The sequence below is a fragment of the Rhipicephalus microplus genome, chromosome 3 (assembly GCF_043290135.1).
Source record: "Rhipicephalus microplus isolate Deutch F79 chromosome 3, USDA_Rmic, whole genome shotgun sequence".
NCBI lineage: Eukaryota > Metazoa > Arthropoda > Arachnida > Ixodida > Ixodidae > Rhipicephalus > Rhipicephalus microplus.
The window spans coordinates 160,782,467-160,809,690 of record NC_134702.1 but is presented as its reverse complement, the minus strand read 5'-3'; the positions used below and the strand labels follow the sequence as shown (position 1 = coordinate 160,809,690).

At 44.6% G+C, this 27,224-nt stretch overlaps 1 protein-coding gene across 3 annotated transcripts in view; it reads right to left on the bottom strand.

The window, feature by feature from the left end:
* LOC119170409 (ubiquitin-protein ligase E3B-like) overlaps positions 1-27,224 on the bottom strand; it is a 127,372-nt gene that overhangs the window by 56,014 nt on the left and 44,134 nt on the right. For all 3 annotated transcript variants that reach the window (XM_075890386.1, XM_075890385.1, XM_075890387.1), the window contains 7 exons: positions 24,245-24,350; positions 19,617-19,772; positions 18,388-18,417; positions 17,134-17,246; positions 9,821-10,029; positions 5,522-5,683; positions 3,127-3,298 (listed from right to left, as the gene is read on the bottom strand). In XM_075890386.1, the coding sequence (XP_075746501.1) occupies positions 3,127-3,298; positions 5,522-5,683; positions 9,821-10,029; positions 17,134-17,246; positions 18,388-18,417; positions 19,617-19,772; positions 24,245-24,350 (948 nt within the window). The remainder of the gene's footprint in view (positions 1-3,126; positions 3,299-5,521; positions 5,684-9,820; positions 10,030-17,133; positions 17,247-18,387; positions 18,418-19,616; positions 19,773-24,244; positions 24,351-27,224) is intronic.

Sequence of the window (27,224 nt, the reverse complement as noted above, 5' to 3'; positions counted from 1 at the left end):
AGGGCTAACGCAATGCTGGGTCCCCTATAATTCTCTATTTTGCCCTTGGTATGTTTGAACTGTGTTTACTTGCACAAATAGAGACAAACTTAAAGAATGTAACCAATGACTGGCAGTCTCAAGTGCACAATAAATATATAAAGAGCCCACCATATCGAAGCCTCAATTTTATAAAGGCTGATAACAGTGCAAAACATACTTACCAAGAGATGAAGTAAATGGAGATAAGGAGCCAGAAAAATTAACTGGCATGCAATTGGGTTGGTCAGCCTCCTTGATTTTTCACTATTTTACTAGGTAAATACATCCTGCATATATTCGAAAAAACCCCAATAGTATTTCAAAGGGGCCCTGGAACACTTCTTCAGTTCCTAGCATAGTCAGAAAACGCTGTTGATCGGTAGTCAAGGCTCCTGAGAACGTGCAAGCAAAACATTATGGCGCAGCACCCTGACTAGAATCTACAATGATTTCTCAAAGTCAGCTAAAAATGCTCCTCCTCCTCTCTATAAATGATGTCATATACCCAAATTTCTGCGCCATATACACATGTCCTCTGCCGTTGGCCGATTTGAGCATCATGAGCTGAGTAGTCACCGTGGCTGCCACAGGATGCTGCCACGTACTAGTCTCGCGTCAAACGCTGGGCGAAGTCTCGAAACATCGCAAAACAAAGTATGATGCAATGCGAAGCAAAGCCACGAGTAGAACTGGACAAAAGGATGTCGCCCTTTTCTTAGCTTTGGCTGCGCTATACACAGATAAATCACGTGAGATATGAACAAATCCAAGAGCCAGGGAACATAAGCAGGTAGCGACAGAGTGTCAGAATAGTGAGCAAGTATGGCGAAAAATAGTGGGGAAGCCAGTGAGGAAGGTGTCTTGATAAAGTGCAGTCAGTTGATGTGAAAGAATAAAGTGATGATGGCGAGAGAACGGTGAAAGTTTTGAAAAGTGTCCCTGAGGAGACAGGCCAACAACAGATCGGAACAACGACGATCATTGCGGGAGTGTGTGCGAGTGTTTCCTGGAAGAGAAATACTCGAGATGCATTGTGAGAAATGTGGACTGGATACGTTTGCTAAATATTCGACTAAGTGTTCTTGAATTGTTTGTGATGTATGACACTTCATTGAGAGCGCAATTTGATTGTTCCGGTTGTTTAAAACACAATCTAAGTCATATTGTGACTTATATTGAGATTGATACCTACCGAGTGTGCATGTCTGGTGTGATGTCGTCTGTCGACTCTTAGCTCTGTCTCGGTCTTTGTACTACAACCGGCATTCGCTGGTGCACTAAAAGGGCCTACCCTAAATTGTCCGTGCTGTCGTGGTGCGTTTCAAGGGGCCTATATGTCAGCCTTTGGAATCTGCCTGGCAATTGCCTCCCTATTTTAGCGGGATTAATGACAGGGTTAAATTTTCATGTTCGGGTCAATTTTTTCTGGTGCTGACTTGAAATCTCTTTTAAGAAAGATATTGTACATCCATTCTTTGCAATTTTTTTTAATGCTGACTTGAAATCTATTTAAGAAAGATATAGTAATTTCCATTTTTGTAATTTTATGGAGTGACTATCGTATTTATTTGAGTCTAGGCCTATAGGTTTTTCTTAATTTCTTTGCATCAAACTCCAGGGTCGGCTTAGATTCAAGAATTTCGAACAACTGGCACCAGCGAGACAGAATTATAGCCAGTAGTAGCCAAGCCAACACCTGGCTTAAGTACACACATGAGGCTGTCATTTTGATCTTTGTGGCGAGTGTTGAGGAGAGTCGTTTGTCATTTCAAGTCGTACTTCTAGTGCTTTGCGTGTGGCGTAGCTCAATAGTGCCTAACAGCTCAAGCTCATTGCAGTGCTGCAAAAAAAAAGGGAAAAATAAAATAAAAGGAAAATAAAAGGAAAAATAAAAGGAAAGTTGTCCAAGTCGCGAAGTCGTCGTCCACATTCAAGTCGGGTTGGACTTTGGAGTGGACGAAGAAAATATGCTTCGCTGGAGAAGCTGCAGCATGGGACAACAACCCAGGAACTTTGATTGTGCACTCTTTTATAAAATGCGGCATATACAATGCCCTTGATGACACTGAGGATGGTGCACTGTTTGCAGACAGTGACGAAGAAGTCAGCGACCACTCGGAACGAGCGCGGTATTGACAAACACAGCATATTTCTGATGCAAGCAGCATGAAAAAAATAACGACAAAGAAACACACACAACAGGACCAGCGTTTGTGCTTCTCAAGTTATTTGCATCACGAACCAACTGTTTTGTTTAATCTTCATGTTCAATAAATGCTTTTCTCTTTGTAAACTCTGTCTTTGCGGTTTCGTTCGTCCAATAATAAAGGTAGGTTTGTTTTGTTGTTTTTTCCGGGCTTCGGACATTTAGAGGTCGACCTAGATTCTAGTAAGTATAGTATAAAATGACAAAAAAATTGTATTATTAAAACAGACATGCCTTATCCATGAAAGATAAATTCTACAGAAACCTTATGCGACTGTTAGACAATTATCCCTCACAATAAAGGTATGTGTAATTGTACACATATCAAATGAGGGACATGAAGTGGTGATAGTGGAAACATGGAGGTCAAGTCGTCATCTCACTGTGCATGCTTTTGGGATCTCAATCACTCCTCAACACTTGATTGTGAACTCTAATGTAACTTCTCATATGACAGGCTGACATCCAATGAATAGATTCTGACTCGGTAGTTCAGCGGCGATTTGAGGAAGTCATCGCTTAACTCACTTGCATCAGAGAAACTGGCGCACACTTCTACAGCAAAAGCGAACAGCATGAATAAGCGCACTGAAGAGAATTGCATCGTTCTGCGCTCGTCCGGAAACCACGAATGAGTGAGAAACTAATAATAGCCTTTCGCCTTATTGCCAAAGAGACGGAAGTGATTTTTTAGAGTCCCAGAAACAGAAAACACAACCTCGGCGGCCCCATTTGTGCAAGTCAGTGCCTCGGCAAAAACAATTGCACCCTGGAAAGCGACGAACAACAGAGTAACAAAATGGTCACATTTTGAGAGATTCAAAACGAGACAGCAATCTGCTTTGCAATAAAATACAGTAGAGTGAGAACACATGTAAAACCATGATCCCAGCACTCACGTGACAAGGTGGGTGGCACAGTCGCAAAAAAGGACGAGCAGCCGGAACTCGGGCCCAGTGGGCTTGGTAGTGAATGCGAGCAGGTCAAGGAAGGCACGCACACCGCTCGCCGATCCAACACTGCGGATGAGCTGCCACAGCTGGCACAGCACCCACTCGTGGTGGCAGAGCCCTGCGAGAGAACGAGGACAGCATGCAGCGCATAAAACAGCCCCCCGAATCATCCTCAACATTTTATGCTAAACAAAGGTCACGATTGTCTACAATCTTGAGAATGCTGAATGCGAGGCAATATAGCCACCTTTAACAAGAAATACCGTATTTACTCGCGTAATGCACCCACTTGCATAATGAACCTACCCCCCCCCCCCCAACTTGGTCATTGAAAAGAGAAAAAAATTATTTTTAATATATCCATTAATAGTATTTCGGTATGACAACCAGTGCCGTTGACGATCGAAAACATGTTAAATTAGGCCTTTATATCACAAAATAAAAATGGAATAAAAAAAACAGTTTAACAACCATGCGAAACAGACACAGAAAAAAAAACACTAGATCAGTTTAGATGGACCAATTATTCTACAAGAACTTTATTGTTGCTAACTGAACAGTCAAGTTCATCATTGGTAAAGAAAATGAAGATCAAAGGGTGCCCATGAAAATTTTCCACCAGCACTTCAATGCTCATATGTCAGTCTCACATCCCAGATTTCAGACTATTCTCATTTTTAGAATGTAAGCTGCATACATGTCTTGAAAACTTGTCACATCACGATTCTAGCCACATTACACGTACATGCCCCAGAAAATGCCAAAAACATCTACGACATCACAGCAAGCTGGCATGAGAACACTAGGGTAGCGCCACCACCTGCATCTAGCACATCTAGCAACTTTCTAAGCACCCTCTTACATCAAGAGGGCATTTTCGGTATTGTGGAAGGGTCACTTATTCATAAAAATGCCGCTTTATTTTTTTTAAAGGGCCATGCGTCCATATTTCATTGCCGAGCTTGGTTTTACATCTTTCTTGTGTCATCTCGAAATAAAAAAAAATGAAATGCAAGCGAAAAAAATGTATCTTTAGGGTTACAATTTTAAAATAAAAGCAAACAACGAAAATAGGCATGCATTTTTAATTTCCCGTATCCAGATAGAATTAATGCTGTTTCAAGTCATACTATTATAACAATAAGTGTTAAGGTTTACCATCCCGAAACCACAATATATAAGCACGACGTCATAGTGGAGGGCCCAGGAAATCGCAACCGCTCTGAATGTGCACCTAAATCAAAGTACATATACCAGCTCCTGCTTGCAATCAAAATGCAGCATTTTCTAAATAAACAAAGTTAAGGATCCATCTACTGTGGACTTTCTGCAACAACCCATAACTATGCTTTCCGATAAACAACTTACCTCCACCTGGTAGCGACGTAAATTTTACCTGAATTACCGAATAGCACTCGTAATTCTGAGGATTTCTTCTAACTAAATATTTGCGGTGCTGTTTTAAAAAGACAAAAAGTATGCATAAGTGAGTACATATTAATTGATTGTTGCTACCACTGCCATAGCACTAGTAGAAAAGTGAGATGTTAACTGCTTCAATGTTATTTTTACATGCTGCAACTAACATCCAGTGACATCGACAGCGCAATCAGCTACAACTGGGCCTAGCACAATGCAACACTTCTGAAAACTTCAGACAATTTTTTTTTAATGCGAAATGATGCATTTCCATGTTACAAGGCAATGACTACATGTGAGCTGGTAATGTGTTCATTCAGGCCTTTGTGCCCAATTGAAGAGAACAAACTAGATAAACCTGTGTTCCATGTTTCTCCAGCATTACTTCTGCTACTGATAACTGTCCCTGTGCAATGCTACTGTGGCATGTAAAATGATTCCTGGAGCAAGTTTATTATATCAAATATGCTCATTATGGTACACGCACCGCTGGTGAAGCATTGCCAAGCCCCAATGGAAAGCAAAAAAAAATGGACGGCCCTGCATGCATGCATGCCGACACACACATGTACACACATTATCACCTTCCATTTGCTAGCATGCCTTTGCTTCTTGGTGGAGACCTTGACTGTGTTACAAGGAAAGCCACCAAGACCTAATGCCCCCCGACTCATATCTTTATTTGTATATACTTTAAATGCCATGTTATTGCGCCAAAAGCAGAATAAAAACAACATGGACAATTTGCAGCGAAGGACCCCTTTTACGCAAATCCAGAAACCTCATACCACTTTTGTGCCAATACATTAGCTTTACTGAAAGCTACAGAAAACCATTTTACAGCAATCTTCGTAGGGAACCGTGCAACAAGTCACACACACACATTTGCACTTGCGCATGTGCCGAAAACCCTGTAACGCACCAGTCAGAATGTCCAAGCGTAGTTGAGTGAGACCGGCCAGGGCAGTCTCAAAGAGGGCGCAGGTTAGGGCCACCGCAGTGACCTCGGGGCTTCCCAGCCGTCGGTATTGCACACTGCATGTCCGACCAGATGACGCCCGCTCCAGGGCTTTTTTCAGCAGGCCTGCAGCCATACAGCAAAAAAACGACACACTGACAAGCGGTGCACACAAAATGAAGCATGAGGGCAACCGTGTAGCATGATGGTGTGTTAAACCATTAAAAAAATTTAAGAGCTCTTAAGCTGAACTTAGCAGATTACTTAGTGGTTCAGTCGAGGATCCGCATAGCAAATGTAAATAAACACAATAACATAAATACTACTAAACTTTTTTGGTTGTGCTCCCGTTAAACAATAATAACCCCTAAGGATGCAAGGTGTATAGCAGCCTGTATCATACCTAAGTACACCACAGCATATGTTACAGTTGATTGAGTGATATGTAGAGTCTAACATCCCAAAACAACCATATGATTACGAGAAATGCCGTAGTGGAGGGCTCAGGAAACGTTGACCACCTGGAGTTCTTTATATGTGCACCCAAATCTGAGCACACGGGCCTACAACATTTTTGCCTCCACCAAAAAGCAGCCGCCGCAGTCGGGATTTAATCTAGCGACCTGCGGGATCGTTATGTTATAGTGAAGCATGTTATAGGGAGGGGCAAATATTTGGCCACTTCGAATATTCGTGCAAATATTACAGTATCCAAATTCACCTCGAGACGCATTCAGTTTATTCAAAATTTTTAAGTATTCGAAATGAACGAATGCGTGTATATTTGAGTGCATGTAACTCCCCTTTGTTGGTGGTTTCACTGCAGCGTTCAGGTGCTATGGCGTGAAACCCCCCGTCCAAGATTAATCTGCACCAACACGAAGCCACACTTCAATGTTAATGTACAGTACGGTCTGCTTTAAAGGAAACATTCAAGTGATTCCCGTTCATATTGCTGGCCCCCTAACGGCAAGTGGATGTGGAAATGTTGTTCGTGTATGCCACTATTATGTCAAAACGAGTCACAACTGTCAACCACCAGTAGTCTCATGCAAATCTCAGCCTCTGTATTTGCAAGACAGTAATATCTGGACAAGTACAGCATGCAAGTGTTCCCTTCAACAGTGGACCCGGGTCGTCTGTCCATATTATCATTGCCTCAATCACTGAACTTTTAAAGTTTAAAATTGTATAGTACAAGCCTATATGCACGATGTAAAGAATTGTACTAGTTAATAAATTGCACTTTACTGCTATACAAGTTTTGCCACTATGCTGCTTCTACTTCACTTACAACAAAAAAGAAAAGTGGCATTCCCACGTGCCTAGTTATATTTCTAAAAAATATTGTCCGAGGCTCATGATACAAATGCTCATTTTTCTTAACGTGTGACATATACCAATCAAACTATTTAATCAGAAATTATTCGACGAAATTGCTATTCACTTTGAATTGACTCTGAACGTCCCACTTGCTATTTGCCCATTCCTAAGCAAGCACCCTTTTACTCGAAAAAAAGTATTCAGAAGAAGCAACTTGACGTGACAAATCGCTTTAACTCCAGGAACTAGGCTTGATGCCATATCCCACGTAATCACAGTGGCAAGCATTGTAGCATAATAACGAAATGCCTGCAATATGTTCCAGTGCCACATTTCCGAATAGGAAGCTGATTAAATGTTGTGAAGATTGACAGACGGTATTAAATAGCTTTTTGTAGTCACGGCACACACCTCCCTTTTGAATATATTTGCACTGCGATTTCTAGCCTATAATTTTGGTGGTATGCGTGCTTGCACTGAATATGGCAAAGGAGCTTTTGTGCTGAATGTAACGTTTGGGATGGTGCTTTGATGGCTTAGCACCCCTCCACCGCAGCGAAGTCACCCTCAGAGAAGGTTACATGCACACCTATTTGTTCAATTCGAATACCTTGAAATTCTCAGCAATTTAAATTCCAATTAAAGTGAATTCCAATACAGTAATATTCCTTTAAATATTCACCCAAGCCTAGCACTGTCTACAAATTTGTCAAATTCACATACCATAACTTCAAGGCCCTCACCATTACAATGCAAAAAAGAAAATGAAGTAATATGCCGGTTTGTGTGAATTTCAGTTTTATAATTAGCATTTAAATAAATACAGCAGATTTATTAAATGGCCACTGAAGGAACCAAGAAAATGAGTTCTATTTAGCAGTACCGTTTACCAGGTGAACAGGGAGACAGCGGCTAAGTGTGAAACCAAACATGTTATAGGCAGTTGTTCCAATTAAGCAGCAGTCAAGATAGATTCCCATTTACTGCGAGTCTGCTCTGTTTAATTATTCTACAGTCAGTTCTACATCTTGAAATGAAAAGAATGAAATCATGGGCTTCAAATGAATGCAATACGGGTTTTTGATTGCATTCATTTCGACAAAAAAATGCCAGGCCTGCGCAGAAAGCGCAACACAGTCACAGCAAAAACTAGAAGAGCGGCCTTTCAGAACCTTTTCTAAACACTCCTGGGGTAACTACTGCAAGCCCACTTGCTTGATACCCACTAGGGCATTCAAAATTTTTGTGTAGTAGGCCTGCATTCGCTATGCTATCCTTCATCATTCTTCTGAGAAGTGTGGCATCCGCTAAACACTTGCAAGAAATTTTGTGCCAATTGTTCATGCAGTGACCGACGACGATGAGGAATTATGGCTGAAGTGGGTATGTGCCAGAGTTAATAGGGGAACAAGAACAACCTTGTCGTGGGGTTGGAGCATTGGGTGGCCCACTCGTTACGCTATTCGCAATGTGAGACGGCTGGTTGTTCTTTCGCTGTTTTAAAATGCTTTAAAGTCGTATTAACACGATTGCTTTCCCAACATCAAGCCTGCCTAAGGCAAGTTTGCCAACAAGTCACAAGCACTGGCGTAGCTCAGTGGTAGAATACTGGGCTGGCACCCAGCAGACCTGGGTTCGAGCCCCACTGGGTCATTGGTGCTAGGTTTTTTTTCTTAATTTCGCGTGATGTGGTTACAGACACCAGTGGTGGCGGCGGCTGTGGCGGACAACTGCGTGTGACCCGAGTTATAATCGCATAACAGCTTTCACTGTAAAAAAAATATTACTTTAGACGTTGGTCCTGGAATGTGCCACATTGATCAACTCGTCGAGCCGTGTAGGGCTTCCACCAGAGCGATCAGCTATGGTCATATGCAGCACACTGAGGTTAGGTCAAGGCATGACGACTATGCAGAAAGTTTAATTTGTTCAATGACTGATGTGTCTCACTCCCTTTGGCCACAAGTTGACATGACTAAAACATACAAGTTGCAAACACAAACATAGCCACCACCCCCTAAGGAGATATTGTACTTTAGGTACACCAGTGAGTGGGCATACGAACCAATAAAAAATCGAAAGAATCTACAACATCCACTGCTGAAAACAAGTGCATGACATACGTGTTCTTATGTGACCTAGCTGGTTCGTGCACGTTGCGGCAGAACAGCGCAGAAAACGGGATGAAGAGCACATGGGACACAGCTATTTTTGTCTAGTTTTCTGCACTGTTCTGCCCTAAAGTGCACAACATATTACTCCATTTTCTTGCATATAAACAGCGCCAGCATATAAGTAACCCTGCCTTGAATTTTGAAAAAAGAAGAAAAAAAAAAAGACATGCATGCAACCCCTACCTATATAACCCACACCTGTGAGTATCAGCAGAGGGGTGCAAAAGGGGGCACTTGCTCCCTCAAGCCACACCAGCACTTGATCCCTTCCCCCTACTCCCCAGTCCCTACTACACCAGCACTACCCTTATCCCCAATGCAATGCAACATGACTTTGCACCCCTCAAGACAAACTTCTGCCGAAACCCATGCACACCCCACTTTTCAGCACGTTCCCTGTGGCAAGCTTTCTTGAATTCTCACTTCACGTGTGGAATGACCCACCACTGGGCCACTCGGCATATCTTCCAGGTGCGCTGTGACCCACTGACTGGCAGGTCATGGCATATAACACCAGAAAAAAAATGCTTCCGATTAGTATCTATAACCTCTAGCAACACGAATTGTACCTCTGTGTTCATGTTTGATGAAGTGATCACATCATAGCAGATGCATGCCTGTAACGTACGTAGGACAGCACAGGCCGTGGAGCTTCCTGTGACCCACACCACAGTGAACGTGTTAAGCACACTTTCCCGTTTTCTGGTACCGATTATACTAAAAAAATAATATTATCCATGAGGTGTCATTGCAGCTAAGAACTCACTGGCGGCACTGGCGCTTGCAGGAGAGCTGAGGACACCAGTGGGCACATCGGGCTGTGGACTCTGCGACGTTGGTGCTTCGCTCGAGGAGGAATTGGAATTGTCGTTCTGTGCCAGCAGCTCTGCCAGCGGGCTGAACAGGACCTTGACCAGGGGGCCACACCACAGCAGTTGCAGCTGCTGCTTGACAAAGGTTAGGGACTCGTGTAGGCTGCAGAACAATTGCAAGGTGACCACTCTATTAGTTGCACAGTGCATTGTGCGTCGATTCAGAGCAGTAAAACCTGATTGATTACCAATGTAAGGTGGGCCCGAGACAAAACAACAAAAATATATACAAACTCTTGTGGTAATGTGCAATAACAAAGTGCAATATACTTTAATCTGCTATATGGACTCTTTGTATATACAGTAGACTCTCAGTAAACGGAACCTGAAGGAACTGGAAAAATATGTTCGATTTAACAGGAGTTCCGTTTACTGAGATGAGAGGTGAGTATGAGTGTAGAATACAAGCCTGAAACCAAGCATTGCAGAGACAAACGTTCTGTTTAAGCATTAGTTCCGTTTAACAAATTTCCGTTTACTCAGACATCAGACTCTACTGTATTTGCATATATTTGCATCCATACTTTTTTGTGTGCATCGTCTCAGTCTTTGTACTTCTTTTTAGGACAGACTTACTGACAAGTTCTTGTTTGCTACATTTTTGCAGAGCTTATACTCTGAAACATCAGTCAATGTATTTTGTGATGGAGTCTCACTTAAGTCTACCATGTCCATAGAGAAAGTGCTTCAGTAACGATGTCCCAAAACATTAGGTGTTATCAGGGGAGGACAAAAGCGCTGCCTCTACTAAAGAATACAGATATCACTGGCCCAGATACTTATCATATCACTGGTCCAGATACCACTAGGAGCACCAGTAACAGGCCTATCTTTGACACTGGCACACATTTTTGTTTTGCACAGCCTACACTGGTGACCCACAAGAGAGGCAATACGTAATACACAATAGAAAAACATAGGGCCGATTCACCAAGCAGGATACTGGGCACGTTGAGCTAGAACCCTCGGAACTACAAAGGAGCACACTCGAATGTGCTTGAATGCAACAACTTCATAGGTTAGCTTAACGGTGATTTCCACCGACTACTTTCAGAGGCTCGAAGGTGTTACATGGTGAATGTTACGTTGCTTCCACAGTGGGAGCAAGTGGTGAAGAACACACTTTATTGAAGCAGAAAGTCGGAAACATGTTGTCTCTTCCGGACGAGAAGAGGAAGAAGACGACGAAGCTGTTGCTGCTTGGCTAAGTAGCTCTGTCTGCTTTTATCGTTTACTTTTGTTTATATTACGGCTCAGCACCGCTCAAGACGTCGGACGACTCGAAAAGGTACCTGCCGTATCGGCGACCGACGGGTGCTGCGCAGCCCGCCGCGTCGAAAGGTGCTAGAAGAAACGAGACAAGCATCAGGGAGAGCGCCGCCATGACCTCCCAAGGTGTGACACAAGGTCAGAAGCACCAGCTGGTCTGCGCAAGCATACCTGACTGCAAGCGACAACACAGCGCTGAATCAGAGGACGAATCAACTGTCGTCGGGGACCACAACGGGGCGAACCTCACAGATCAAGACATGGACGAGGGCGGTTTCCGCCTTGTACGACATCGCAAAGACAGGACGGTGGGCATTCCTGTCTTAATTGCTCCAACATCCGAAGGAGCTAACTTGAGGCAAGTGAATCCTATTCACCTATACTCGGAAATTGAAACAATTCTCGGTGGAGCCCCAGTTAAGAGCCGTTTCACAGCACAGGGAGCCCTGCTTTTGGATATAGAGACAGAACATCAAGCTAATATGCTTCTAGAGACCAACACTATCTGCGGCCTGGCCATATCTGCCCGTGTACCACACAGCTACATGAAAAATACCTGCATTATAAAAGGGGTCCCAAGATGGTACTCGGACGAAGAGCTGTTAACCTACCTGAGACCTCAGGGAGTATACCACGCAAGAAGGATCATACGACGAGTCCAAACCTCATCCACCGAATGGGAATCAAGTCGCACTGACTTTGTAGTTCTCACATTCGCTCCCAATTCGGAACGTCCAGAGAAAATCAACCTTGGCTTCACCAGACACGAGCTGGTAGACTACGTGGAGACGCCACCACGCTGTTTTAAATGTCAGCGTTTTGGACATGTAGCCAAGCACTGTCGTGGGGAACAAAGGTGTAAGCGCTGTGGGGGGCCTCATGACTTTAAGACGTGTACAAGTAAAGAAAAACTTGTGTGTGCAAACTGTGGCGGCGACCACCCAGCTAGCTACGGCCGATGTCCAGCACGAACAGCTGCTCAGCGAAAAAATAAGATGTTTGTCCTCGGCCCGAAGACTGTGAACGAACCATCGCTCACAAAGAAGACTTCCGGCGCGCCACAACTTGGCGTTTCGGATAACGAGTGCGCAGGAAATTTTCCACGCCTAAATCCGACAAGAGCTGGTACTGAGTCAACGCAAGTGCTCAACGCTGGTGAGAAATGTATCACGAAAGAGTCCGCCAAGCGCACCTACGCTGATGCACTGAGCCCATCTCAAGTACCATCTGGAAGCCAACAGCAAGAAAACCTCGAGCACGTTATTCGCGCTCTGTTCACAGCACTGCATTCACACGTCGCTAAGATGCCTGCGAGTTCAACGAAGGATATGTTGGGAGCAGTCCTGGCTCTAGAGTCAGTGTTACTTTGCTCTGCTTCCACAAACACACAGTAGAATAATGGCGCTGCCTCGCCCACCTGGTCTATTTCGTCCTTCAAAAGTGCCCTTAATAATGCAATGGAACTGCGCCGGTCTTCTAAAACGCCTGTGCGAACTCAACCTTTTCCTGCGCGACATTCCAATACCGATTCTAGCCCTCTCCAAAGCCGGTCTACCGAATGCAAGGACGCTCCCAGGGTACATCCGACACGGCAACCCGAGCATAACGTCGTTTGCAAATGGAAGCGCAATGATATACATAAGGCGGGAAATACCTCAAGTCACCCTACCAGTGCAAGACCTCTGTTCCAACTCACTGGAAGTCGCTGCTGTGCAAGTGTGTCTGGGAAACCGAAAACTGAGTGTGGTATCGGTGTACATAAGCCCACGAAAAAAGGTCTCTATGGAGACTTTCCTAAAGGACCTCTGCACTCGATGTCCCGCTCCTCGAATAATCTGTGGTGATTTTAACGCGCACCATCCACTCTGGGGAGATAAGAGTGTAGATTTTCGAGGCAGGGAACTTCTAGCAGCTGCAGATGCTGCCGACTTATGTGTGGCAAACGATGGTAAACCTACATTTTTCAGGCCACCTGATTCATGGAGTGCAATAGACCTTGTACTTCACTCCACGGACCTTCTGGTATCATCGACCACGGCTCCAGACAAGATGAGCAGCGACCATTTCCCCATCTTCACCAATATCCTGGGATTTCGAACTGCTGGTCGGCAATTCTGCAAGGTAACACGCTGGGACACCTACAGAGAAGTGTTGGACAAATCCACTGGTGAGCTGTTCGCAGATATGTTGCAAAGCAAGCGATCAGCAACTTCATTGCTGAAACTGCCTGACCATTTTCCTGCTCCAGACTTGAAATTGAAGAACCTCTGCGCAGCACGTAGACGAGCGGAGCGGAAAATAATGAGAACAAAAGGAAATCCGTCTGCGAAAACCGAATATAACAGGATCAATGCTGCAATTCGTCGCCATACAAAAAAATTAAGACGAAATCAATGGGCCGCTTTCTGTGAGAGTTTATCAACGTTTACGCCCTTGACAAAGATATGGGCAGTAATAAATAGTCTTTCTGGGAAGATCCGAACAAACAGGCCATTCGAAGCACTCGCTTTGAAACAAGGGATAGATTTGCAAACCCTTGCAGAGGATTTCGCAGACGTGTACATACCTGGTAGATCAGCAGGAGCGGCGATTCCTCTGTCACCCCAGTTTTTCCACACGATGGATACGCCATTCACCTTCCGAGAGCTGGATATGGCACTTAGCAAATTAAGAAGACGCTGTGCCGTGGGTCCCGATTTGATCAGCAATCAAATGCTGACAAATCTACCATATGAGCGAAAAAGGGCTCTTTTGGACATATTTAATCATGTCTGGAGCACGGGAGAGATCCCACTTGTTTGGAAGACAGCATGGGTGGTGCCAGTCCTAAAGTCCGGAAAGGATCCTGCGAGCCTCGCGTCATATCGACCGGTATCTCTAACATCATGCGTATCTAAGTTGATGGAAAGATTAATATGTACAAGATTAACTTGGTACCTTGAACAAGGAAGACGATGGCCACCGTGTATGACCGGATTTCGCCCACGACTGAGTGCCCAGGACAGTGTTTTGGACCTATTAAGCCACATCGAACACCACCGCGTCAGCGGACTCTCGACACTCGCCGTCTTCATGGACGTTGCCAAGGCATATGATTGTGTGCTTCAGGCAGGCATCGTGAACGGGCTCCAAGCCATGGGTGTGTCGGGAAATGCTCTTCGGTTCGTACATGAATTTCTCAGAGACCGTTGTGTCCGTGTTAAGCTTGGAAATGTAACGAGCGAAGAGAGACGCGTTTCCCTCGGCGTCCCACAAGGAAGTGTTCTATCTCCCTTGCTTTTTAACGCTGCCATGGCCAGGCTTCCCGACACTCTGCACTCAGCTCTGAAAGCAGTCAAAATATCCATCTACGCCGATGACATCTGCATTTGGATCTCAGGGTACCAGCACAAACGTTTGGCCCGGATAGCACAGAGCGCTATTTCAATCATTGAGCGTCACTTGTTGACACTTGGCCTATCTTTATCAGCGGAAAAGTCGGCCTTCATGCTCTTCCCGGGAGTGCGACGGAAGTCAACACGTCTGTCGCTGAATATTCGAGGCCACTCAATTCGTTGTGCAACAAGTGTTCGCTTCCTGGGCATTACCATCGACAACAAGCTATTATGGCGACGTGCGGTTGATGGTATGGTAACTGCATCAGTGCAAAGGATCAACGCTCTTCGTCGCATGGCAGGGGTCCGTTGGGGCAACAATCCTAAGTCCATGCTTAAATTGAATGATGCGCTTATAACAAGCCGCATTCTTTATCAGCTGCCCCTGATATCACCATCACCAAGCCAGTTCGAACGCCTAGAGGCAGTGCACAGAAAGGGTCTTCGCTTGGCGATGGGAGTCCCTCAGGCGGCTTCAAACACGAAGGTTACCAATGAAGCCGAGTCTCTTCCGCTCCGCCTTTTGGCGTCTCAGGCCTTATTGACGCAGCTGTCAAGACTGGGCGAGTCCTTCGCAGGCACGGCGCTTCTCCGGCGGCTAAGAGCAAGAACTGGCTCACATTTCAACGCGGCACTAAACACATTTCAATATTTAGGCTTGAAACTGCCTAAACGGCGCCCTATGGACCCGCCATGGTCTTTTGTGGATGTTGCGTGCAACTTCAGCGTACCCAATCTACCAGCGAAGCGCACCATTCCAGCCGCGGAAGCAAACTTTCTTGCGCTGGACCACTTGAGCACCATGTACCGTGGCCACCTACAAGTGTACACCGACGGATCAGTGTGCACACAGACTGATAGCTGCGCAGCGGCTTTCTGCATACCCAGCCTGGGCGTGTCATGGTCGGGCCGCCTGGATCGCGTGGTTTCGTCCACAACAGTAGAAAGCGCTGCAATTACGGCGGCTTTGCGAAAACTGCGATCCTTTTCTGCACGAGATGTTGTAGTGCTGACGGACTCCAAATCGGCGCTACAAAGACTGCATCGTGGCCTACCTCAAGAAAAGTTCACCAGGCAATCTCTGGCACTAATCAAACACCTAAATGGCAAGAGTTTTAATATACAGTTCCAGTGGATCCCATCCCACGTTGGCATTGAGGGCAATGAAAAGGCTGATGCCCTTGCATGCGAAGCACGTACATCGTTTCCAAAAGTAAGAACTCCCAAGACTTACCAGAACAACAAAGATGTGATACGCAATCATTTCAAGGCGATCTACAGGTTTCCACACCAAGCATGTGTAATTCATGGACTTTCTCGTGAAGAAGCGACGCTGTTGTACCGCATTAGAACCGGCTCCGCATACACCCCGGCCTGGTCATTCAAGACTGGGAGATACGCTTCCCCGTTCTGTGCCTTCTGTGGTGACATCGGGGATATTGAACATTTCATTTGGCTTTGCCCACAGTTTGATGCCCAAAGAGCAGCGATGATCCGCACCTTGCGAAAAGGCTGCCATAGGCACCAGACAGTTGATGACATCATCTTTCCTGAAGGACCCGCGGCAACTAGGAGGAACGCGCAACGAACTTTGTTGGTCTTCCTGCGAGACACTGGGCTGTCTGACACGTGGTGACATTTTCCAAATTAAGGAGATGCTCAGGCGGAACAATTGCCGGCCATGCAGGCCAGGCTAACCCCGCCTGCTGCAACACCACCGCCACCACCACCACCACCACCATCTCTTCCGGACATCAGCAAGCGCGAGCTTACGTGCAGGTTCTCATGGCACTGTCTCAGGGTTGGAGCATGTAGAGCGCGCTCCATAATCTCCCACCGGAAGTCACTTTACTTTATAACTGTCAAGTTTTTCACAAACTCACCTCACCAGCTACAGTGGGCTCAAACTCCTTAAAGAAGCCCTGCAACACTTCTCGAGCATGGAAAGAAAACGCTGCCGATCGATAGTAGAGGCTCCCGAGAACATGTGAGCCAAATATTACAGCATAGCACGCGGCTTGGAATCCACAATAAATCATCAAAGTTAGCTAAAATGATTTTCTCTTTTCTCGACAAATGACAGAAGACGCTCAAAAATTGCTCCTAGAAGGCTATCTATCGGCCATTGATTGATTTGAACATGGCACGCGTGATCGCTACACGGATCGCCGTGGGATGCTTTGGCTTGTCCCCACAGGCACGCGTGATCCCGGAGAAAAAGCTGCGCACCCTATTTAAAAAAAAAGCAAAAAGTGCTCAAGGTCACGAGGCATGTGTGACTTTTTTTTTTTTTGCCCCTGCCATCTCTCTTCGCTTAGCGTCCAGCACTTTCGTCGTTACGAGAGACGAGAGAATGCGATTGCCACGTGTGGCGAATCTTTGTAGCTCCACTTGTACTAGACGAATTCTTAAAATATTTGCGGCGTTGAATTCATGAGGCAATAAGTTATTTTATTGAATCCCTTCCATGGTTACTTTAAAAAATGTTTCAGGGCCCCTTCAATGTGCCTATTGCTCTTAAAGAAGCATGGCAGTGGGGTAGGCGGGGAAACTAAGACCCTCACCCATGGTCGATGCTCTGGGCAAACCATCCCAGGATGGGGTGCCAGTGGGTCAGGTTCGAGCGCTTGTTCACCACGTACTTCTGGCAACTTTCCAGCAGTTTGGTAGACACATGCTGACAACAGAAAAAGAGAGCAATGCACTACATTTGTAATGCGCACATTAGAAAATGGATGCACGCAGGAAATTCCTGGCTTTATGCTATAAAGTTAGGATTTGAACATGAGGCCAACCAAACGAGATGTCTAAATTAATTTAAACCACAATAATGAGAGAGAAAAATGAAATTTTATTTTTGTGTCTGCTGGTGTCAAGGGAGGCAGAAATCGAAAAAAAACTGGCACCACGGAGGTTCCTCAATGCCTACGCGACGAATGGCGCACTGGTGTTCATGGCAACCTATACGGGTTTCCTTGGGAGTTTGTTTTATACGTTGCACTTGAGGGTTTTTTTAATAGCGTTGTGTTTCAGTGGCCATACACTTATGCTGCAAAGGAAACCCATCCCACCTAGTGCTCTAGCCTAATTGCCAAAGACAAGCTAAACTGTCCCAATAGACCGTCTTCATAATTCCCATACAGTTAGTATTAGGCAGTTCGGCGAATCCAGCATCACTCTTATAATCGAGTATCAAGTATTATGCTTGTGTGTGAAATACACAGGTGTTTTCTGAGTTACTTCGGTCATATATTGTATTGATGGGTTTCGGCATCCTGAAACCATGATATGATTATGAGAGACGCCGTAGTGGAAGGCTCCGGAAATTTCGCCGGCCTGGAGTTCTTCAATGCGTGCCTAAATCTAAGTACACGGGTCTCAAGCATTTTTGCTCCGCTGAAAAATGCGATCACCGTGGTCCAGATTCAATCCAGCGAAATGCGAGTCAGCAGTCAAGCGCTGTAACCACAAGACCACTGCATCAAGTGTTCCTTTTGTAATCGGGTTAAAACTTCGGTTAAATTCGTAATAACCAATAGACACATTTTGATTCCGCTGAAGGTGCAGAAATTTAGCTAAGAAATGTAGATTCAATTGAGCTGGTCTGCCACTGAGAAACATAGCGCCCGGTTCATACACAAGTTTAACGAAATTAATATTCAATCTATAGGATGCCAGCTTGTGTTATTTACTAGGATTGAGTTTCTTAGCCAACATAGCTAGCGGACCATTAAAAAATCATTTACTGATCTAGACTCTGCCACAATATAGGGCTATATATAAATAAAAATAATGCATAACATAAAGTGTAAACATACCACAAAATCGAGCAGCCTTGAATTCAGGTTCTAAGAGACAGGGAAAAAAGAAAAAAATACAGCTCAATTAAACTTCACAATGTTTCACTACACTGTTAGTAAACAGCTTTATTCACAGTAAGGTATGTAGCTGTGAACATGCTGTTTCTCAAGCTAAGCTTATTAAGTTTGCTTTCTTGCAATGAATGTATTCGGTAAATGTATGCAACATCATTAAAAGCCTACATGGGTAACCACGGTTAGTAAGTTGTCTTGCATCTTTAGTATCATTAACTAGTATTGCTTGTTAACTGAATGGACTGACAGACGCTCTGGCACCACCCTTATTATCACTAAGGCAACCCGTTCCTGCATCTAACCGTTTAGGAATGACAGAAGAGAATAAGTTCTAAATTTCACGCTTTATGCACCAAAACGACAATCTGATCTCGTGGCTAACCATAGTGAATGGAGGGACCTTGGATTGGTTTTGACTTGACATTTTCCTATGTGATTAGAGAGAGCTTGAGCAACCATGATAACATAGAGGAAGTCGCACAAAACTTGCATTAAACACATGCGTGCAAAAACTAACACAAAAGAAAACTATGAACATGAAATTCCAGATTCTTTTATTTCACACGATTTGTTCAATTGAGTCTTTTTTTTTTTCAGAGGCAACTACCAAGTTTGTGCGAATGTCACTTTTCTGCTTCAAAGAGAAGTTTGAATAGTAGTAGTATCAAGCAACTTAAGCCAATTTGAACAGTTGCAGAATTTCAGTGCGAGTAAGGAGCAAGTTAAGGTTGCTAAAACCCGTTATATTTTAAAATTTGCTCCACCTGGGCAGCGTAAGTTTGTATATTGCGCCTTTATATCTAGAAAGAAAACTAATCAGGGTGCAAGTAATATGCGCACATAACCTTCAAATGTGGCTTCGCTACAGCGACAATATGCTCAGACAAGCAGCTTTATGGCATAGTGGCCTCACACTGCAGCCAAAGCACTTTCACAGATGAGTTACATGCAGAATACATGCCTACCAATTTCTTTTAAATGTTCCCAAATTTAGATAGTTTGGTTCAAGAAAATTTAGATACTGTAGTAATACTTGTTCAAATATTCAGAGAACTGAAATATTTGAACCGATCTAGAGATAACATATCATGCTAAGTATTAGGGGGGCCAACAAATTTATTCTGAAACATGAGATGCTTAGTTGCCAGGCACGAGTGATGAGCAATACGTGCCTCGATGTTGAGGTAGGCAAGGTGCACGAGATTGGCCAACAGGCACAAGGCGTAGTTCCCCTCGAGGGCGTTGAAGAGGATGCGCATGTTTTGCTCCACCACCAAGATGTCCAGGCTACGGCGGAACAGGCCGTGCGAATTCAACAGTGTCACCGCCTGCAGTGGGCAAACCACACCAAACACATAGTGCGCACAGCTCTCCCCAGCATTTGAAACACGATTATTCCAGCTTCACTGCCTGGCAAAACTAACAAGTTCTTCTTAAGTGTAAAACAAAAACTAAATTTCAAAGAAGCAACTGCAAAGTAATAACGTAAGCCAAATAAACATAACTATTTCGGTGATTTAGTGGTAAATGCAAGCAGTGATTTAGTGGTAAATGCGGGCAGTTGTGCTGACACTGCTTTGACTTTACGTCCCTTTATCTTCCCTCTTTACCTTGACGCTCTCACGTACTTCCGTCATGTGAATTCTGTTAAATGACTTAAGTCTAGTTTACAAGTCATAATTAGAGACCAGATTATAGGCAAACGCCTATTTTGTTCCTTGTGTTCCTATCGTGCCATTTTGATATATGAGCATGAATTAGAGGTTAATAAGGGCTTTTATGGTGTTTTTATAGTGCCTATAAATGCCTACTTTGAGCGTTCATGCCTAAATCCCTATAAGTGCCTATAAATGCCTATTTTCCAAAGGAGCACCTATATGAGCGCTATTCATGCCGAAGTTTTGTTTTCTACTCTGTAACTGTTATTCATGTAAAAAAGGCAACATTGATATTTCGAAACACTATAACGTTCAACGAAGAGAAAGCTGACATGTTGCGAGCGATTGGAGGAGGAGCATGATGAGTGTAAAAGACGCTATTTCTGCAGCCCTAAGTAGAAGAACGTCTCAGCGTCTGCAGGGGAAGGAGGAGAGAGAATTAAAGATGGGGTACGAAAATAAAAGTGACGTCTAGGGCCGAGGACGTGGCGACCGCTTTCTACAGATAGCTGTCTAGTGCCCTGAGGGAACTGAAAAACCGCCCTGAAAACCTGGGTATGGCAGTGGGAAAGGAAGAGCAGGTTTTTCTGGGCAGCCACGGGTAGCTGGCGAACAAATGAAAAACCATGGAGGGCCACTCATGAAATGCTCTTGTTGATTCAGTGGGGCGAAGGTCGCCAAATCGTTATACTTTATACAGCGAAGTCTGAGACAGGCGCCTGCATGTTTACAATCAACGGTGTATTTAGCATAGATTTAACGTAAGCTTGAATATGCTTGTTCTATATGAGATCCCTTGTCAATTACTAAGTTACAAACATGAAAAAATAAAGAACAGTGCTTCATGGTGTCTCCTAAGCCATTACTCAAAAATAACAGCTGCAACAATATGAAAAATGAACTAGAATGGGAATTACTATCATCGCGTCGAATTAAACTGCGACTAAAGCTTCTATGTCAAGCACTTCATGGTAAAACTCACACTTGAAAATGAATGTATCTAAACAGTCCTCTGAGCAATCGTAATTAAAATTTTAGAATGTTGTATCAGATATAATCTTTTTAATAATTCATTTTTTGTTAGTTTTATGACAGATTGAAATGGATTACAAAGAGAACGAATTGTGGCGTTTCAATGAAAGCACGTTTTCTTTGACATTGTAACCCATCTGCTGCAGCACCTTCAGGTAAAATATGTGATGTGCACACAACTTTTGTTTTGTTTGTAATTTGCTTTTTAAGCGTCTCTCTCTAGGTGACATAATAATTTGTACCTAGTTACACATTTGAAGTTTTTGCGTGCCTAGTGAAAAAGTGTTCGACTATAGTGATTTTTCAAATTGGTTCGATACGAGCCACCAAAGCATTATGCGAAGAAGCAAGCTTGAGTGCCTTGCCTCTCATACCATGTAACCATCGCGAGCCTCATTCCTTCTGTGTTCTCTTCGGTATTGGAGCTGGAAAATCACATGACGCATACGCACCAAGAACAACATGCGAAAGCAAGGTCACGGGTGCATGACGTGCCCCAGCCTACTCGTGTCATGACGTGCCCCCGGACTATCGTGTTTTTAGCATAATCAGCAAGATGGCCCAGTTAGCGCACGGCGTCTCTCATCTCTCACACGTACTTTGACCCGTGTAGAGAATAAGGGAGAGTACGCTCGATCGCACGCCCTTACCATGCAGTGGGGAGAATCGTACGTCTTGGCTAGCCTTTGAGTTTCATCGGAACAATTCTGTTATAGTTACCGGGTGCACAAAGGTCACTGCAATCGTTGCACAGCCTCTGTTTGCGAAAAGGGCGTGCTTTTCAGACATGGCGAAGTAACAACTAAGACACTTATTCGCGTTAATCTGTGCCTGTGAGTACATGTTGTGCGTCCTTTGCGCGTGGAGAAACACGGGGCATGTTTCAACCTGCTTGCCATTCTGCACGTGACCTTCCAATTTCTTGCTATCACCTTCATTTCTTCGCCTTTGAGGCAAAGCTGAGACATTTTTTTTCTCTTCCCTTTGTCTTTGCACTTCCCTTTCAAAATGATATGACGCAGCTAGCCCAAACCAAAGTACTCCTCATTCATGCTACGCAACAGAACAGACAAATTACATATGCCAAGTAGAATCGTGTCACGTGCAACACTCTTAATGAGGTACCGTTTAAAACGCAGGAGAAGACGGAACATTTTTCTTCTGTTTTTATAGATATAGCTAGCATTTAACGAAGTTCTGATGAAGAGCGCACGGTATGCGACGTGAGCCTACGAATGTCAACCTAAAGGAGCGATGTAAAGACAGGACTATTCCTTGCTGTACGTCATTCCCTAGATCTTGGGGCGCACACCCGCGAGAAGGGCAAGTGACATTCAATAGAAATTTAGCGTTTTTTCGCGACATGTAATTTTGCAAATCTTAACAGGAATAATCCGGAGTGCCCTGTGCACTATTACACTTGACAGCTCGAAAAGCCCAAACCTAATGAGGGGTCCTTTCAGGTGTTCACCAATAAAGTAGAAATTGGTCCTATACGACCTAGCAAGCCTCTCTTCTGGGTTATCACTGGTCTGGTTATTTTTTTCCTGTGCTGCCCTTCCCAGCCAAAATGAAACGAAAGAGACTCATGAGAGTGTTAATTGAATGGTGGACACTTGACGCACAATGCTAGATAATAAAACAAAAGACCACATACTGCGAATCACTCGGGAAACGCATGTCTAGGTTCAATCGTTGGTACCTATCTGCTATCTTAAATATTTTTTTTGCTTCTTGGCTTAGATCCAAGTCACCGACGTCGTTGTTTTGGGATATTTCAATTTTGTAGTAAGTAATTGTGCCAATAATTATGATTTTGAGGGCCTAAAACGATGTTTTACCTGCCTGTCTTTGGCGCCTAAAACACACTTTTTTAGTGCCTGAAAATCCGGGCTCTAGTCATGACTAACTGTGATTACAACTCATCATCATATGGCTTTTTCAAACAATTTCATACAAGCTCACTTTCTGCACATACTTCCACTTCAGATTGACTAATAGGGCCTACTTCCTGTCTAGGTTTTACTTCAATTCACATGATTTATTCTCACTTACGTATATATTTCTATGTGTGTTTCCTGACCTACCCTGTAACTTCTATGCAAATACTGACTTCATAGCTGTAGCCAATCGCACACCTTTTCTTTTTTTTTTGACCCTCCTAACATTAGGAAAAAACAGTGTAGTAGACAAGCACTGACTCACCAATGCAGTGTTTATTAAACAATAGTTAGCACGTACTTGGACCTTGAAAAGAGATACAAAAGGAAACAACCCATATTCGAGCCTGAAACTAGCAAACAGTGTCACAAAAGTAGACAAACATAAAAAATATCTTAGTTTACATTAGTACCCCACTTCAGTTTTCACTATTTAGCTGGAGTGAGCCAACTCTTTCAGGACACGTGTATAAGATACCAAATATGAGTTTCACTAATCAACCCATCACCTTGCTTTCACTCATTACATGGCAGAGCACGGTCACATTTAATGAAACTGCTCAATGCGTACTTTACCCCTAGTCACGTAAAAAGCCATCAAGAGCATGCAAGGACGCCATGCCTTTTGACAGGTATCAAGAACCCCGCTACGATTTAGCGCAGTAAACTACGTTTTCTTTTTCAGAAGACTAGCAAAGCCAACGCACCTCAGAATACGCTCACAAATGTATGCTGCTATCCTTAAATGGCCTGTGGAATCCACCATGAGTCAGTAAAGTTTGGGCGCTAAGCACTAAATTTTTGTCGGAGATATTTGACACATAGAAGCAAGTAGCGCAAAGCAGGCCAAAGCGGGAGATGATGAAACAAGACTCGCACAGCTACAGCAACGCAGAATACGATCACGAATCCACGCTGCTGTTCTCAAATAACCTGCAAAACACCGTCAAGAGAGTAAAGCACAAGTTCTACTAGTAAAGTGAAAATGGTGCAGCTGTACTTGTTCCCTCATCTTAGTCTTTGTTCCGTGTTGCACCACTTCCCTCTACAAAACTGTGCAGCCAGTAGCCCAGCAGAGAGTTTCATTAGACACAATCCAAAGCACATTTGACACAATCCAAAGCACAACGCGTTTTACCAACAAAATGTGAGCAAGTGGCTTCCACTTACCTCGGGTGCTATGCTCAGCAAGTGGTGAACAAGTGCAGGCACCGAGAGTATGTGCAACAGGAACAGGTTCATCAGATCTTCCGAGAACTGCCCTATTAGTAGCGGCCTGCAGTGGGAAGCACAGAAGCCCCAGCTACAGTAAATCCTGGGAAAACCCCATGTTTCAAGAATTTTTCATCTATTTCATCTCAAGTTGAACTCCTTTGGTTGGATAACTGTAATGAGTGCGTGTTGGTATATTTACTTGCAATAAACTCTCATTCCAGTGAAGTCACTTTATTATTGCTTTTATCTAAGTGTCACGCAGTTCTGACCCAAATGCGCGTATTTTAGACTGGATTAGTCGAAGCATGTCAATAGCTTGCTTAGAGTGAAGTAACAAGTGGCAGATTCGTGCAGTGCCAGACGGGTGCACAATGCCCACACCGCCGAAATGCCGAAACACTTTTTTCAACGTCTCGGAGCGTTGAACCTTTTCTGGCAACCTTTTCTGTGCTGAGCGCGCGATGTTTGCACTAGCATCATCAGGCTAAAGCGCGCCAGTGCAGACGACGAGAGAGTCTCCGCAGCGGGAATTTTACTGTCCTCCTTCGCGCCCCACTCTGGTACTATCCAGTACGAAGGCGCTTGAAACGTGTTGGCTGCTCCCCGCGGCTACAGCACTGGCTATGACGGTGTTGTCACGTGACCAGTACGGAGCCTCGGCATGCTCCCCGACTTTTTCCATTCGTGGTTGGAAGACACACGTGCGCATGTGTTGCATGAAGTCTCTGTGAACCCGGGATGTTGTGTGTGCACATCGTGAGTGCTTTTATTTTAGTTGCCGTAAAGTGAACATGGCACTGCCAGTGCCCGAGCGGAAGTGTCCAACATTGGAGCAGAAAGTTCAACTGATATATGAGATGGAAAAAAGAGGTCGGCAGAAGTCTGAAATTGCAAGACAATTTTTGAATACCACTGTCCACATTATCGACTATTCTGAAAAATAAGGATGCCAGACTAGATGGCTTTGAGAAGAGTTTCTCAGCCAAACGCAAGTGGAGAAGTGGAAAGAATGCTTCTCGAATGACTGAAAAATGCTAGTAGTGCGAACACTCGTGTAAATAGGCCTGCAGTGAGTGTAAAAGCTGAAGCCTTAGCTGCCCAAACGGGCAAGCAAGATTTTATTACGTGCAGAACGAATGGGGTGAATGTTTGAAGACACGGCACGGTGCGTCTTAAAAACCGATTGCTGGTGAAAGTGCAGCCGTAGACCACAAGGTCATGAACGAATGGCGCCAGCATCGGCTGAGTGCTCTACTTCTGCAGTATGAAGATGCGAGACATTTACAACTTGAATGAGGTGGCATTCTTTTAAAAACTATTGCCGATGTGCATGTACACTACGCCGAGCAGAACCTCAACAGAATGTAAACAAAGCAAAAGTACAGGTTACAGTGCAGTTCAATGCTAGCGCAGCGGGGGAGGACAAGCCTACTTTGCTGATACTAGAGAATTGGGCAAAGCCCAGGTGCTTTCGCAACACGATACCCAAAAACTGCAACATATGAGCTTGGAAGACCGCAGCCTTTTTTGAAAAGTATCTGTGCCTGCTAGATTGAAAGTTCATGGCAAAGCAAAGGCATGTGTTTTCTGTTATCGTTGATTGCCCCAGCCATGGCACAACTGAAAATCTGCAAGCCATCCCTTTGGAACTTCTACCAGCAGATACGACCACGATATTGCAGCCCATAGACCAAGGCGTTATTGAGACAACACGAAAGTAATAGCAGGAAAGTGTTTTACGACGGATGCTCGTTGCGTATGATGCCAACAAGAGACACAGCATCAAGTTACAAACTGGAGCCGGCATTCGTGGTGCCCAGCCGCAGCACCTGACAAAGCCAGCTGACTCACTTTTTCGTGCGTGAATAAAAGTAGTTTGTTGCTTCACTGAATACCAGTTCTGGGAAATTGCCATGGCTAATTTAGCTGCACTTGCTGAGCTTTTATGGGACAGGAGCGAATATCAAATTTTTGGCCATCCCACTGATTTTGTTATAATGAGGGTTTACTGTATTAAAAAAACTAGGCTTGTGCGAATTTCAGGTTTAAAGCACACAGTGATTTGGTTTGAATAAATTCAAATCGAATTCAAGTACAGTCGAGCCCGCTTATAACAAACCTGAGCGTGACGCGGCATCGGTTCGCTGTATCTCGAAGTTCGTTGTAAATGAAACACAGCTTTTAAAAAAGTTGCGAGTGAAAACACAAACTTTTTTTGCCCAAAAAAGTCTGTGATGCACGTGTTTCGAAGAACAGAAACGATAAGGGCGGTCTCAAGTTCAATTAAAATGGCAGGATGCTCGTTCGCCGAGGCCCATGGCATAAGCTGCATGAGGCGCTGGCTCCAAAGCTTCGTCGTTCTCGCAATCCGATTCCTCCAAATCGCTCTCGCCACGTACTTCATTCACAATGCCCCAATCCGTGCACGGTTCCGCAGTGTCGGCATCATCATCGGCCGTAATAAAATCATCGCAACACATGTCCCACGCGCTCTCCCAGGTCAGAGTCGACGACGTGCTGCCACAAATCACCGCCGCAGCGGTCCTGTTCGGAAGCTTCAGGCTCGGCATCGGGCCCGACAATGGACGAAGTCGGCCTCGTGAAAATAGTTTCGCGCACATGTAGCCATCACCGCCGCCCACGAAATATTCAACATCTCCACAGCTGAATACCGGGGCGCCTGAATCGGCAAGTTGGCTGCCAGGTGGTCAACAGCTATGAGCAAGCGCTCCGCAACGCGGCACCTAACACACGGATTACGCTCAAGCGAAGCGGTCACACTTTCGACGTTTTGTTAAGCGGCACGAAAAAGCGTGCTAGTCCTCCCGTCGGCCATCATGACCACACACATACACTAAGAGCGAGCAAGACACTCACACGCGTGGAGCAGCTCTGGGCGCGTTTCCAGTCGGAAAACGAAGCTAATTCGAGCCAG